We start from the raw sequence: 17,299 nt of genomic DNA on the forward strand, positions 1-17,299 counted from the left end.
AAAAGTTTACAATGTACAATATAACTAACTAATGTTTAAGTTTTCGGATCTACCAGCAATATCATCGTTCAAACAGACAGACAGATAGATAGATAAAGAGAGAAAGATGAAATCAATTGAATGATATTTGTTATTGATGAACTTTTAGTATAGTCCAGTTCCAATATGTGGGCTAAACGTATTAGGTATGTTTTTGTTAGAGAGATCTATTGGAATGGTCGTCGTGTTGTATTCCAACAATGTCGTGGTGGTATAGGTGTGTGTATACAGAGATCTGGGCTATGTCGTGCAGCTACGATTTGTGTTTGCCCAGCACGAGTGACGTTATACTGAAAGCTTTGGCGCTCGGCACTAGCCCGTTACCCCATTACAAAAGCATCGTGTCTCGCACGGTATGCGAACATTAAGGCTATTACGCAAGAGGAACGTCTTTCGCTATTATACACGATGATATCATAGACTTGATTTTACACCAATTCGATTAGTCTCATTTCTTTTTCTTTTTTTTTTTTTGCCCCATGTGTTTCTTTTCTAATTTTTTTTTAGTTTTATATTTTTGAGAGGAGGGAGAGAGGGAGAAAGAAAAATCGCAATGAGTAATGCAAAAAAATATTATTTCGATTAGAATTAGAAATATTTTATCAATAATATTATAAATTCGATTGAATTATAGAATGATTCTAATAAAATCATATCTATGATCATTTATTCTATAGAATAATATCATTCAGATAGACTGAATTATTAAAATATTCACCTTTTTCAAATCCTTGCTAGCATCGGCCTCCTCGGCTTTTCTTTTTTCCGTAACTTTAGAAGCGGGCAGTGGTATCGTTGGTTCCCGAAGGGGCTTCAAATCGATCTGCAATAATAAATATCACCATATTAATATATTTTTTCTATAATATAATATTAATTGGATATATATTTATATATACGTTTCTTTTATCGTTACATCAAATATCGTAACGAATTGTTTAACAAGAGACGTATTAAAAATATTTTTCATTATTAAATTATCGACAGAATATATATACATATATACATACATATATATATTTTTTCCTAATATAATGACTTCGTCACAATTGGCCGAACGTCAGGAACGATCGAATTGGCAAGGTTTGCCAGGAGTTCAACTAGGTGTTAATAAAATGTTTATTTTTAAATTACGGTCGGTGTCGTCGTCGTAGTAGTCGTTGTCATCGGTATATACCCGTCGACAAGTTTTATTGAACGATATAAATTATTGATGAGCCTATAATGCGTTGATTTAAATACAACATGACAAATTTAAATACAAAATTTGTATATAACGCAAAGTTTTTGTTGTTTTTTTTTTTTTTTTTTTTACCAGGAACAACGAAAACGATGATCTCGTTCATAATACGGGTAACTTTAGTTTTTCATTTGAAAACAAATATTTTTGACAATCCTAATCCTCTTCGTCCCCCTCACAACCCCCCTCCTCACAATAAATCAAGATTAGATTTCGAATAGACAAACGGAAGTATAATAATATATTGGAAAGCGTGTGTGTATGTGTGTGTGTAGAAAGTTAACGAAATGAACAACAGTCGATCGAAGTTGATGTGGCATTCACGAGGAACAATTCCGTTCGTTCGTACATTCGTTCGTACGTACGTTTGTTCGTACGTTCGTTCGTTCGTTCCTCCTCCAACAATTATTTCTTCGACTGCGATTTCAGAGTGTTAGTGGTGTTCGGTGCGAATGAGGGCTCACGGTCGCTAGGGTCGCCCCTGACAACGCCCTTGCCTGCATTGCGGTGCTCTCTCTTTCCACCCTACGCTTCAACTCTGGCTCTACTATTATATCCTTTCCCCCATAACCAAACGAGCCAGGGCTCGTCAAGAAATGCCGTACACCATGAAAAGAGCAAGAAACGCGACTTAGACCATCGACCTACGAACCCTACTACTACTAATACTAACCCCCCTCCCCACCCACTGAATGAGTGTATGTGTGTATGTGTGTGTGTGTGAGATAGAGAGAGAAACCAACCGACAAACCCTTCTTCGACCACCAAGAGGAACACACGTTCCATCCAAAATCAATACCCCCATTGTATTCCTCGAAGAATGAAAGAAAGAGAAAGAGAGGGAGTGAGGGAGTGAGTCCTTTTGTGTCCTGCTATTCCACATTTTCTTTTTCCCCCTTTTTTTCATTTTTTTCTTGGTGTTGTTTTATTTGCTTATTTTTAGATATACGAAGGAAACCTTTAAGGGCTCGGAGGACACTTAAAAAATATGAATAGTGTTATTTTATTTTAGCACCAAAAGATAATACGGTAAGGAGAAGGAGGAGGTATTCTTTGTTCGGTTGTTCTATTTTTATTTAACCCTCTGTAGTACCTTTTATTCATTTTCTTTATATATATATATATATATATATAGTTACATTTATATATATACATTTAATGTACTATTAAATGTACTATTTAATTATATGTGTATAATTTATATATATATATATATATATAGTTACATACATTTGTAAGTTTTATGTATTTTCTCTCATTTTTATTATATATATATATGATTATAAATGAACTATGCTAAATAATTATTTTGTTGTTTTCTGTTAGATCACAATGAAGTATACCCCCAAGTGTCATATCACTTATTACGAACAATAATGTTTCTTCGTAAAACTACTTCTTATTTTTCTCTCTCTCTCTCTCTCTCTCTCTTTTGTTCGCATTTTTCGTAAAAAAAAAAAAGAAAAAAGAAAAAAAAGCATAAAATGATGCAAAAATTGAGCACCGATATCTCTCCGGCATTGTCCACGAGATTAACGACGTTTCATTCGTACCTTCGACACGTTGCTAGCCAATGATAAATGATCGGTGAACGCGTTTGGACAATAATTGTCATCGTTTCAGCTGGAAACTACTGCGTTCAATCAGATCGATTATTATCATCGTCATCATCGTCTCTGTCGTCGTTGTTATCGTCCTCGAACATCATACTTCATCACTATAGTTTTCATTTTAGATCAAAATTTCTCTTAACACGTACACGCACACGTACGCACGCGAAAAATTTGTCCTCCGTGTTTAAAAAAAAAAAAAAAAAAAAACGATTAATCACATCTTCTTTTTATAATTTCCATTTATTTATTATTTATTTTTCGTCCTGTTTTTTTTTTCTTTTTTTTAAAGAATCGAAAGATTGAAAGTAGTTTTCTCGTGAAAGATTTCAAACGATATACCTCGTTAGAAGTTTTTTTTTCTTTTTTTTTGTTGCATTAAACTCAAAGGACAAAGTTTGCTTACGTGTTTGTAAAATTAAATAAGAATGGGGAGATAGTAAAAGGAATAAAAAGAAGGGTTCGGGAGAGATCGGGGAAAGGAAGAAGAAAAAAAAATGATGTAACATCCTTTCTATAAAGCTTTTAACCAACCGAGTAAACTCTTGATCAAAAGCGAATGTGATTTATCTTGTTGATCTGAAACCTTCCCTACAAACTGGAATAATATCTAGGTGAAATGACTGAAGAAATTCGTAAAAAGTGAATTATTACAATAATTCTTTATCTAAACGTGACATAAAAGAAAGCATGAATCGCATATTATGCGAATAATATTTTCGTTCGACCATAATACTCTTTATGGGGCTCAAGAAAATTCATCATTTTTCATCGTAAAATAAGCAAGTAATTTGTAATTTAAGAATAATGCGTTATCTCTCATTTCATTTTTATTCAAATAATATTATATCATTAATCATTCTCTTCTTCGACAAAAATTAACGTTTTTCTTGTTCATCGTAATTTATATAAAAAAAAAAAAACAAAAAAAAATAAAACACGTTAGCAGTTAATGGCACACAGATTTTCGTCGTAGTTCGCATGATCGTTCACTTTTCGTTAACTGTCGTTTTAAAAGTTCGACGATAGAAAAAAAAAAAAAAGAAAGAAAAAAAAAAATAGCGTATAACTTGAGAGAAAAATAACAACGAGGAAGATTCCCGCCAATAATAAGATGGCGAAAAATACTTCGCTCCGTTGGCCCGAAAATAACGGATGCGGTAAACGATGTGTTTTAATGGAGCAGAATTAATTTGCAAAAATTTTTTCATCTCGTTGGGGAATATTTTTTTTCTTTTCTTTTTTTTTTAAGGTACTTAAATGTAACATTTTAATCGATATCCTATTGACAATAGAATAATTAATCGACAGGACACATAAGGGAAAATCGTATTGATTCAAAAATACATTTGTGTTTAACAATTATTATTTGACCAATGACGGCCAAGATTTTTTTTATTATTATTATTATTCATCCCTCTAGAAATTAATATAATAATTAATATAATTAATGAATATCGTATTAATACGATAAAAAAAAAATAAATAATTAACTGTATAACAAAATCGTAACAATTCACAAATGCATTCAATTTCGATGAGCCAAATATTTTGTATCATTATTATTAATACGTTTTATAACAACCTCTGATCACAAAATTAAATGAAAACGAATGTTAAGCCCCCTTTCCTCAAAACAAAACAAAACGAAAAAAAAGGAGGAGCAAGAGAAATAAAGAAAGAAAGTAATAGTAGTAGTAGCAGTAGTAATAGTATGTTTCGGTCATTTTTCATGTCAGACTTCATCATCCATCCGTATCGGAATTCCGAGTAATTTGCAGTAAAGCGAGCGTACGACGACGATCCTTTAGCACACAGAAAAGAAGAAAATGTATTCTTACGCGAGAAATAAGAGAAGAAGAAGAAGAAGCAGAAAAAAAAAACGAAAAAAAAAAAGAAAAAGGGACACTGAGTAAGGGAGAGGAGTAGTAGTAGTAGTATTATTATAAACGAGTGTGTAAGGGAGAAAAAAATAAAAAAAAGAAAAAAAAAAAATAGGAAACATCAACGTTTCGGTAGGTTGTCGTCTCGTTTCGTTAGGAACACGGAATACCTCATTTCCTAATGGGCCAAGCCGACTCATCCAAGCAATTCTTCTTTCTCTCTCTCTCTCTCTCTCTTTTTTCTACCCTTTCGAATCCCTTCGTGCCATCATCATCACATCCTCGTTCACCCAGGCAACTTCTTTTGTAATTAAATGCCACGAACGAGCCACGCGTGAAAGAGCAAAACGCGTCACCAGCAATGCGGTTTACTCTCGCGCATCGTGTCATCACCTAGAATAAGCAATCAGAGAGGGATTTCTCTCTCTCTCTCTCTCTTTCTAACTGGTATGAGTGAGTTGGATACACGTTCTATCTCTCCCTGTCCCTCTCCGTGTGGTTACTTGTCGATTTAAAAAAAAAAAAAAAGAGAGAAAGGGAGAAAGAAAAATTGTTATCGCAATTTAATAGAGAAAACTACTTCATATGAGATATAACTTCAATTTAATGATTTTTTATAATGTAATATTTTTGTTCGAAGATTATAATTATATGGGAAAATTGTCTGTACCACGATACAACTGGTAAATAACGATTTGTTTGTTTATATGTGTTTCCCGGGAAATGTATTATATTTAGAAAGGTCTAATTTAGATTTTCCAAATGGTTAAACACTTCAATACGAGTGTTACTGTAGTAGTATTTGATTTAATCGTTAATTATTCAAATTTAGCTACGCGAATTAAATTCAAAATTAAAATTAAACTTAGATTTTCTTTTTTTATAACAGTTACTTCGATCGAGATTGCACGGTTCCTTGTTTTGAAACCTTACTTTTTGAATATTCAAAAATGTTCTAATAACGGGAACGAAAAGTTAATATTTATTTTTTTCCTTTTCGTTTATACTTATTTATATCCGTGTAATTTTAATTTTATTTAATATTTTTTTCAACGCCTATCCATCCCAACGTATGTATTTGTGTATGTGTGTATATGAATTCACCGATGGGACCGAGATAAGTAATGAACTTTTACAACAACAAAGCTTTTAATAAACGAACGTCCCGACCTCTTTGCGTTAGCCTACGTATTTTATAATTTTAATGGTACAAGTTTCTTTCCCGAGGATATATTATCATGCAAAGAGAGAGAAAGAAAATATGGGCGGGGGAAGGGGGAGGGGAGGGGATGGGAGGGGAAAACAGAGAAATTGGAAAGATGATGTTGCATAAATAATAACATTCGCCAGTCTTAAAAGTATCCGGTAAGTTTTTTTCCCCTCAAAAAAAAAATTACGAGGAAAAAGTTTTCTACGTCGACCATAATGACCCCATGACTTTTAAATATTAATATTTATAATGTATAAAAAGAAAAAAGAAATACCAAATAAAATATGACTAAATTGCATTAAGGAGTATTAGGATTGTACATATTTTATTAAACCAGTATTTAAAAGAATTTTTTGTATCAATCCGAATTTCAAAAATAAATGATCAGGCGTTTAAACGAAATAATATTATAATGATCGTATATATCTCGTATACAATATTTATCATTTAATTAATTAACATATTGAATTTTGATTATTATTGAATATTTTAGGAATATTACGAAATTCAATTTTTACTGATATTTATCGATATATTGTGTATAATAAGATATTCATATTTTATAATAAGAATCTTTTACAAAGATTATAATTAACATCTTTAATGTGGATGATCAATATTTATTTGTATTTTATTTATGCATTAATATCCCTTTTTTCTTGTCGAAATGAGCTTAAAAACAAATGAAATGAAATAAAAAACATATTATATATTATTAAAATAATAATAACTAATGTATGTGTGTGATTTTTATTTCAACATACTTTCTCTATTATTAATATTATTATTAAGAAACCAAGAACTCTCTCGAAAGAAACGAAAAGTTTGGATCAGCAAGCTGTCAAGTTTCTGCCAATCAAGAACACATGTCGCCAATAGACCGAAAAACATTTTCCTAAGTCTTAAACAGCCGGTGCGGTGCTGTTTGAAATTTTATCTTTGAAGATATCTATAAGTGTGCCTTGACGTTTACGTAAACGTATACAAAAACTTTTGTTTAAATCAATTGTGAATGTAAATCCATCGGTCTCGTTTTCTCGTTAGCTTTTAACAGTAAATTTACATCGTATTTAAACAAGCTACTTATTCGTTTAACTTGTCGAATAAAAACTGACTACTAGTAGTAACAGTAGTAGTAGTAGTAGTAGTAGTTATAGTGGGAGAATCGTGTTCTTCACTTCCAATTCAACTAACAGGGTAATACAACAAAATCCTTAAACTTTCGTAAAACATTTTCGCAAAGTACTGTCACTACAGTATCTCTCTCTCTCTCTCTCTCTCTCACTCTCACACTCTCTCTCAACAAGAAGAAATAATAGGATTACGAAAAATAAAATTAAAAATAATATAACGTCATCGCGGCAAAAATAAACTGAAAAGAATTGGAATATCCTAATATTTCTTCGATGATATAATAAAAAAAAAAAAAAAAAAAAAAAAAAAAAAAAAGAGAAATAAAATAAAAAAGAATCCCCTTTTCGATTCCGGTTCGATGTTGAAACGCGGTATGGTCAGCGTCGGGGGAATTAGAGAGTGGTTGTAAAAAAATAAATAAACAAAAATAAAAATAAATAGGAAAAAAAATTTCACGCGATATATATATATATACACCGTTGTAGGACGTACGATACACCAATGCGAATTTAAAGATTAATCCTACGGACTGATAACTTATGCATGCCGCTCGGTGGCCCGATGTTGGAAATATGCGGTTATGGTACGTGCATATAAATAGGCATAAGAGAGATAAAGAAAGGCAGAGAACAAAAAATTACAGGGTCACGGAATAAAAAGAAACCGGTTTGGAAAATCCGCGTAATTCGTATCAAAACAAGAAAACCATACAAAAATAAAAAAAAAAAAAAAAATTTGTATATTAAAATATACATGAAGTATGGTATTACGAAAGATGGCAACAAACGAATATAATATCGTATTCGGTAGAACAAATATGAAAACTAAAAAAATGATTATGTTGTAGAAAATATCGAAATTCCCATAACTCGATGTAATAAATGTTGATGTTCGAAAGTTTATTTTCTTTTAATGTTCGGATACTTACGAACAATCTAATGTTATTTAAACGACTATATAAAATGGTGCTTTTAATATAAAGCATAAGTCGATGGTGTAGGAGTTCAGTTTCTGGTCAAATCCGATTGGTCGTAGCACGTTTTGCAGTTTGGTCGTCTATGAACCTGTTAAAACCGAGTTAAGTGTTTTGGTAGTTCTAACATCACTGTATATATATATATATATATATATATACAATCCATTTTATTTTATTCCCTTGGAATACTACCTCTTTGTTTTCTTCATTTCTTTCTTTCTTTCCTTTCTTCTTTCTTTCTTTCTTTCTTTCTTTCTTTTTTTCTTTTACGTGATTTTATTTTTTTCTTTCACCATGCACCATTCCGTGTTGTGCACTCTGTACGTTTTACTCTTTGGAGAATTTAGAAATCAACGCTTCCAAGCTCGTGCTCGGGCAACGAAATTTCGTTGGATTTTAAAATGGGATTTGTCGAAAAATAAAAAAAAAAAGAAAAAGGAAAGAATGAGAGAAGAATTTTTCGGATTGGATTAACGAATATTTAATTTTCTATACAAAAAAATCTAGTAACCTGCGAATTCACGTACTTTAAGTATAATTTATTCATTTTTTAAAAATATTATATTTCATTTAAAGAACATACAAAAATTCATTTTTTAATCTCGTATTTATTTAAATATTATAATTATACAGTAGTATTTTCATAAACACGAACAAATACTATATAAGGAGGAAAATTGCATAATAATAAAAAATGAAAAGAGAAAGTCAAGTTAAACAATTTAAAATAGAAAAAAAATGATTAACCAATGAGTTCCCCCTCCCAGTTTCCCCTTTCTTTATCCGTTAGATTTGCGTGTACAACGACAACGAGACGAAATAGGGGAGAGTAATCGTAAAATTAAGTAAATAAACTAAATTCATAGAAGTTGTTAAATAGGAGGTGTACATACGAGGTGGAAACACGCGATTGGTTGGTATTATCTCGCACGCACCGTGTATGATCCAAAAGATAATACAAAAAAAAAAAACAAAAACAAAAAATAATATTCTGTATGAGATAAAGTGATAAACGTTAATATCATTAGCCTACTAAGGGCAGGGGGTAAAAAACATATTTTTTTCGAAGTACTCTAAAAAAAAAAACAAAAAAGAAAGAAGAGACAGAAAAGTTAAAAAGTGAAATAAGATAGGGAGAAGAGGTTGTGTTGTGGGCAGGAGGATGAAAAAAAAATACACCCACTCCCTCCCTTAGCAAAACAAAAAATAAGAAAGAAAGTAAAGAGCGTAGGAGGGGGTGGGGTGGGGTTTGGGGAGGAACGAGAATGGTCGAAGAACACGCGATGTCCTTTTGATCGGTGTCCGTACTTCCTTTCTGTGAGTTTACCGTCGCAAATCCAACGAGAAAGACAAAGACAAAGGAGAAGAGTTAAGGTGGATCGGTGGGGGTTGGGGTTGGGTTGAGGGGGTTGGTTGAAAGTTGAACGGGATATGAGATGGGTTGGTCTTGGTCGAAAAGGGGGTGTATTACTGGGATAGTTGTTCGCGTGTCGACAGCACGTATATTCTAACTTCACGTACGATTCGTTCACCAACTGTGGTGTCTGGGGTGTTGCAGAAGACCAGCCTGTATACAAGAATAGCTAGCTAGCTAGCTTAGGCTAGCTAGTTTAACTGTTAGACTTAACTTTTATTACACTGCAGATGCGTCACAGATCGTAGTGTTAAATATTTATTATAACTATTCGTAATGTTAGTTAAAGATATTTTTTTTTTATGGTCCAACATTGTATTTATATACCTTCTTTGAAAAACTAACTAATACCTTAACACACACATACATATATATATATACTTTGTTCCGTGTGTAACCAATTTATAATAGCATTTAAAACTATGTTTTAATTTCTCAAAGTTTCTTTAGATTAATATCGCGAGCATATTTGAAAGAAAGAAAATTCTTTCAGGGTCGGGGGTATTATTTATTCTTCTTCTTCTTCTTTCTATCTGTATATATATATATAATGATAAAATATCTCATGTTAAATTTTGTATTTCGTAAAACACGATAAGGGAATAATTAACATTTCTAGATGTCTTAGATGAAATATATTATAATCAAACTTTTTCTTTTTTTAAAGATGAATCCTTCTTTGTCACGAATTAACAGGATCATGATAATTCCAAGGAAGACAATTATATATATATATATATATATATATTTATTCATTTTAACATAAATATAATACAATACATCCGTACACATATTAGGGAAATGATTAAAATATCAAGTTGCCCTAAAAAAGAAACAAAAATTATAATAAATCTATTTCTATAATTTTTAGGGGGAAATAATCCATAGTTCTGTCACACTTTACAAGGGGATCATATAAATGTAAAATTTACAGTAAACGTATTCGATGAAGAAGACTCATGGTAATCAACATTTAATCTCCAGTAGAATTAGTCAACGACAAAACGTCCTTTCATAAGATACATCGTATTGAGAAGGGATAGGGAGAAGGTTTATGCAAAAGGAATAAGATAAAGAAAAGAAAGAGAGGGAATATTCGACCGTGAAAGCTTCGGGAAAGCTTCCTGAAGGCTGGCTAGCATTCCTTAGGGATTCCTGTGATTCTCTCATTTTCCTCTTTTCGTCTCAACTACTACTACTACTAGCTAGGGATTGGTTGATGGGTATACGCATCCTACCGATGTCATAACATACAAACGTGAATATCTGTAGATGTATGTGTGTATGTATACATATGTGTATGTGTGTTTGTGTTAGATAGAACGAGACGTTTTAATTAATTTCCTCGTCCTAGGGAAAAACGACAACTACAACGAAGAAACGATGTAACGCCTCGTCTCTATTCCTTGTACAACCTCACAGGATTCCTATAAGTGTGTATGTGTGTGTGTATGCAAAGGATAATATATGAAGGAAGAACCAAATGAAACGGTGGGTGAATAGGAGGAAGACCAAAAGGGATGGGAAAGGGATTGGTTGAAGAAAACTCAGCAGGATCTTTCCTCCTAGTTTCGTGTGTGTGTGTGTGGAAAAATTTCTTCACCGTCTATCCAAATCGATTCATTTGAAGCTTTCATTTATTCATACTTCAACGTCTATCTGACATGTAAGTCTAAGAACGATTGAATTCATGTTCCAACGAATGTGCATGCCTCAAAATAGTAAAGTAAACAACCGAATCAATCATTTTTCATCGAACGATTCGTAAGTTTTAGAAACACGTTATGCAATAATATTAGATAACCGAGAAAGTTTTTCTATCGTTACTTCATAGTTTTGGGTTAAAGGTAAAATAAAAGGTTAGAAGAGTTAAGGTATTATATCGTTTATCTCTATCGATTTAAAACGGCACGAACTCTTTTTTTATTTCTTTTGAGAGAGAGAGAGAGAGAGAGAGAGGGTAATTGAAATTTTAGTTAAATATATTATATATTCTTATAAAAGATAATATTCCATATATTTTTTATTAATATTTTTTATAGAATTAATTATACATCTCGTTTATTGAATATTCTTTGATAAGATTAATTGATTTTTTTTTTCGTAAGAAAATCGTTAAACGATATTTGTTATTTGTAATCGATAACGTTAATCATAGAATTACACGAATTTTGTTGATTGTTTAATAAGAATAAAAATAATAATATCTAGACTAATAAACACTAGTCTAGATTGAAACAGTTTTGTTGAGTGTTCAAATATAACGGATCAAGACATAACGAAGTGTAGATGTATAGTGTTTTGAATATTATAAAAAAAATGTATGCTGCTTAAATAAAAAAAGACGCTGAACTTTAGAGATTAAAGGTAACATCTAATATTTTATAATGTATCGGTCTCATGTATTTCGTAATATAAAAATAACAATAAAATMAAATTTCCAGTTGCTGAAGAAGTCCCAATAATGGAACGAAACGTCTAACTTATCAAAACGAAGTTCTATTTCTTTTGAATGTCCAAATTCCCTAAGAGATACCTTTTTATTAATAATTTTATTTTTGGAAGAGAGAAACAACTAATTGAGTAAAAATAATTTTAGATAAAGAAGATAACTGGTACAAAAGAAATATCAGTGAAATGTACCATACAACGAACAATAATACAGTTAATTTCAGAACCGATACTAATAATCTAAATAACACATATAACGAAATTTTAAAATTTAATTAACACAACAAGACACGTAACAGAGGTTACAATAATAACAAAGACATCTAGATTAGGAAACACCAGCTTAGAGGTAACCAGTAGTGTTCGAAAAGTTATGGTAGGATAACGGTTTAAAATTGACTCTATATATAAGACAGTGAATACGTATGACTGTAATGAGAAATGATGTTAGATTGACCAATGAACATAACTATCGAGGTAAAATAACGCTATTAATTGTAAGTTTTTTTGTATTTGTATAAGTAATAATATGTCATAATAAAAAAAGAAAAAAAAATTTTTTAGTTGCTGAGGAAGTCCCAAATATAGGGACGAAACGTTCAACTGATAAATAGATTGTTCATTTAATTTAAACCTGTCCAAAAAAAAAACATCCCTAAGAATTAAACTTAGTAATAATAAAAATAATTTAAATTTTAACCATAACAAACAATAGAGGACACCTTACACTGATGATATCTAGGCTAACAAACACTAGTCTAGATTGAAACAGTTTTGTTGAGGAACTTAAATAATAACGATCAATTTAACGAAGTTTAGATGTTTTGTGTTTTGAATATTAATAAAAAGAAAAATGTATGTCTACTCAATGAAAAAAGACGCTGAACTGTAAAGATTAAGGTAACATGTAAAAAAATTATATATTGTATGAGCCTCATGTATGTCGTAATATAAGAAATAATAATAAAATAAAATTTCTAGTTGCTGAAGAAGTCCCAATAAAGGGACGAAACGTCCAACTAAATCAAACTAAGTTCTACTTCTTTCATGTCCAAGTTCCCTGTTAAATTTTATCATTAATCAAAATAATGTTCGTTACGTAAAAATAATTATACGAAATCATCCCATCTCTCTTTCTCTCTCTCTATTTATCTATCTATCTATCTATCTATTTTTTTCTCACTTTGACTTTTGTTTCGTTCGTTAATAAAATTCGTATGGAACATTCGCGACGATCTAACATTTTCACACGAATAAATCGTGTGTCAACGGTTCGATAAGTAAATATTTAATATATCGTTTAAACGGGCGTTCATAATTACGCGCGTAGAATAATACGATATCATATTAGGTCGGTAGGTAGGTAGGTAGGTAGGTAGGTAGGTAGGTAGGTAGGTAGGTGTACATGTTGCAAACGCGAAATTATTTCATGGTCTGGTGTGGGAGGAAAATGAAGGACGAGGAGGAGGAGGAAAAATGTGGGATGGGGATGGGGATGGGGATGGAAATGCGAGGGGGTTGAGAAAACGTGCATGCACGTATTCATTACACAGAGATATATATATATATATATATATGTATATATATATATACATTCACATACACAGAAATTAATTTCAATTAAATTACTAAATTATCGCGCGTTACGCCGATCGTAACTCGCGTTGATAAAGGTAAACGTTATGGTTTTATTCGTTATTTTAATCACGCGACTAATTTCTCACGCGGAAGAGGATGCACGATATAGAACGTAAAATTATATATAGAAAAATAGGAAGAGAGAGAAAGAGAGAGAGAGAGAGAGAGAAAAAGAAAGATAAATAAACAGTGATTAAAATGCAACAGGAATTCATATTTTAATTAATTAACTAATTACGTTGAACACAATGATAAAGAAAAATACGAGAGGGTGATATTATTTTCTAAGGGAAATTAATTATTTTATAAAAATATAAAAAAAAAAATAAAATTCTCTACAACAATGACAATAAGAGATCAATCAATTACTTTTTTTCTTTTTTTTTCTAATTATAAAACCTTTTTCAAAATTTCATTGATATCGATTAGATAAAAATCTTTCGTTTCAAATGAAATAATCTTTTTAACGATAATTAACGCTATCACAACCACTTTTCTAAACCTCGTTTAGAAGAAGAAGAAGAAGAAAAAGAAAAAGAAGAAGAATCGATGAAAATAAAAAAAAAAAAAAACCGTAAAACTTTTTATCCAACTAATCTAAAGAACTTTATTTTATTTACCGATCGATTATATACTTTTGAAAATAACGTAATAAGAAAAAAAAAAAAAAAAAAAAAAAAAAGAAAGAAAAAGAACGGTAACGAACGTTATCAAACTTTTACGATAATTAGATAAGAAACGCACGCGTGCGTGTGCGTGTGCTTATATATGTGTGTGTGTTTCGTTATAGTTATTGTTGTTACGTTACTTTTAGAAAATTTTATTTGCGAAAGAGAATTAAAGTCACGCAAAAAGTAAGTGTGCAAATTAGATAAAGAATGAGGATTACGAAGAAGAATAGTATATGACCTATTATATATATATATATATTTTCAGTCTTATGTTAAACGTAACAATAAATATCTCCTGACTATATAGAATTATGTTAGTAGTATTTAGGTATTATAATCGTCTAGAGTATTTCACTTGAAATATCCTTGAAATATTTATCGCATTACGAATGGGGATGTATATTTTTCGCGCTTTGTATGAACGGTACCGAAATATAAGAAGAAAAAAAAAAAAAAGAAAGGAAAAAAGAAGAAGAAGAAAAAGAATGAAAAGTGGTAGTGGTAGGGGTAGTGGTAGTAAAATTGGGGGATGATGATGGTGGTGGAACACGAGTTGGCTGTTGCTGCTGTTTTAAAATAAAAAAAAAAGGGTGGGGGAGAGTTTGATGGTGAATAAAAGAAAAAGAGAGAGAGAGAGAGAGAGAAAAAAGGGTGGTACTCGTATTTGAGGGATGAATTAACGTACAGTAAGTTTTAATCGTTCTCCCTTAAGGCTAATTATCGGTCTTGATGCAGGTTTGTTGTTGCTGCAAGCTCGACATTAAACCACGAACTGGAATACGTTCAAAGCCATAATAATAACCAAGAATAGAAATAGGAATGAGAGAGTGAGAGAGAGAGGGAGGTAGAGGGGGGAGGGGGGATGACAGGCTATTAACCAAATCAAATGGCGCATGTATCTCTGTTTGTGTTAAACATTGAAACAATCTGCATGTTGTTCCGTTTTACGATCGGTGTGTGTCTCCAAGGATATTTTCCGCACTTTTGCTAACGTATAAGTACGTCAAAGTAGTTTCAAGTAGAAAAGGAAGAAGAAGAATAAGAGAATAAAAGATAGAGAGATAGGGGGAAGAGAGAGAGAGGGGGGGGGAAAACAAAAACCAGGACACTATCTTGAGAATTCAAACTAACCCGCGGGGTTGTCAAAACTTTTTCAACTAACGATTAAGCAGAACTTTTATTTCTCTCGTGTTCTTTCTTCTTCTTTTTTTTTTTTTATTTTCATCATTATTATTATGATTATGATTATGATTATGATTATTATTATTTTATTTCTTTTCTTTATAATCGATAATCCTAATTTCATGATTGCGTCAGGAAGGAAGGAAGGAAGGAAGGAAGGAAGGAAAAGTAAGTTAGGGTGAAAGAAAAAAAAAATATATATAAAAAATAAGAGGAAAAAGAAAGGAAGAAGGAAACGAAATATAAAAGAATCTTGAAAACTCGTTAATCGTTCAGAATTGCCGTACGATTTCACTCTATTAAAGTACTTTTTAACTAACGATAGAATGATAAAAAGAAAAAAAAAAGAAAAACGAAAGGGAGAGAAAGAGAGAGAGAGAGAGAGAGAGAAAGAGGGGCGGGGGAGAAGGAGAAATCCGTTCGATGAAAAGAAGAAAAGAAAAAGGAGTAAAAAAAAGAAAGAAAGAAAGAAAAAAAAAAAAGAAAGCTAAAGAGAATCCTAGAAACTCGATAATCGAACGAAATCGCTATGAAAACTACTCGTCGTCATCCCTCTTTGATTCTGACTCCAATTTTCTCCCTCTCAACCCTCCCTCCCTCCCCCCACGCCCACTTATCGTGAAAGAACTTTCGAACTTAATGGGAAAGGAAGAATCTTCTTTTGAGGTGAAGCTAAAGATCACAATATCAATGGTAAACGTTAGATAGAAAAGGGCCACCAATGAGAATACGTTAAACTCCGTTGCACGAGTCCCATGACTTTTCTTTTTCTTTTTCTTTTTTCTTTTTTTGTTAAACGTCAGACGAAATGGAGAAGGGTAAGAAACGGGGGATGAAGAGAAGCATGAAGGTGAATTTACCCTCTGCAAGGAGGATACGAAGGATTCGAACAGACGAAAAGGGATGAAGAACAGGGTGGAATGATTGTGGTGGTAGTGGTGGTGATGGTAGTGGAAGAGGGTTGAGGGTGGAATACGCACAAAAGACGATCGATAAGAAGGCCTGTTGCTCGGAGAGAGAAACGTCTACGACCTTTTTTTTTTGTCCTTATTTTCTTCTTTTGAATCTTTTTTTTTTCTTCTTCTTTTTCTTCTTCCAATACAACTACTACTTCAATTATTGTGTGCGTGCACGTATTTAAAATACCGCCTATCGTTAATAATCATCCCCCCCCCCAATTTCAATAGACCCAAGTTAAAATCTAACGAAATATGAATTTAAAACGAGAATCGTTCACACTGTTAAGATAAAATTACCTCGTTGTTTCAACTCGATTGGAAAATTCATCGAGTTATGAAAGGAAGAGGAGGAGGAGGAGGAGGAGGAGGAGGAGGAGGAGGAGGAGGAGGAGGTAGAGGAGGAGAAAGAAGAAGAAGGGTTGTAAAGAAGATTCGATCGGTAAGAATGATGGGTTTGTTTATTCGATAAAAAGGATAACTTTGTAATGGGTAATATTGATCTGATATGTTTATTCGAATATTAATTAAAAACTATTGAATTTTTATCCAATATAATTAATTAATCGTGATTCATTGAATAATATGATGAAAAATAAATTAACAAATCTTAATACTACCCTCTTTACATTTATTACAATTTTAATAAAAACTATCAACTCTTAATATAGAAAAGCTTATTTATTTCTTGAAAATAATAAATATAAAACAATAGATAAAATCTAAAACAGAAAAAAAAAATAGAAATATCCAGGAGGAAAATTTGTTTCGATATTAAATCAGAGAAGATTGGTTAACATTATTGCACGGTGTAGGTATATCTTCAAATAAAGTATTATGCAAAACAATGGAAAAAAAAGATCTAACTCTGCATAGACACATATATACATATATA

At 31.6% G+C, this 17,299-nt stretch overlaps 1 protein-coding gene across 3 annotated transcripts in view; it reads right to left on the reverse strand.

The window, feature by feature from the left end:
- Nucleotides 1–17,299, reverse strand: part of LOC106786182 (RNA pseudouridylate synthase domain-containing protein 2-like) — an 89,487-nt gene that overhangs the window by 29,208 nt on the left and 42,980 nt on the right. For all 3 annotated transcript variants that reach the window (XM_014747292.1, XM_014747295.1, XM_014747293.1), the window contains exon 3: nucleotides 758–862. In XM_014747292.1, the coding sequence (XP_014602778.1) occupies nucleotides 758–862 (105 nt within the window). The remainder of the gene's footprint in view (nucleotides 1–757; nucleotides 863–17,299) is intronic.

This window comes from Polistes canadensis, unplaced genomic scaffold, assembly GCF_001313835.1.
Source record: "Polistes canadensis isolate GaletaPanama2010 unplaced genomic scaffold, ASM131383v1 scaffold_67, whole genome shotgun sequence".
NCBI lineage: Eukaryota > Metazoa > Arthropoda > Insecta > Hymenoptera > Vespidae > Polistes > Polistes canadensis.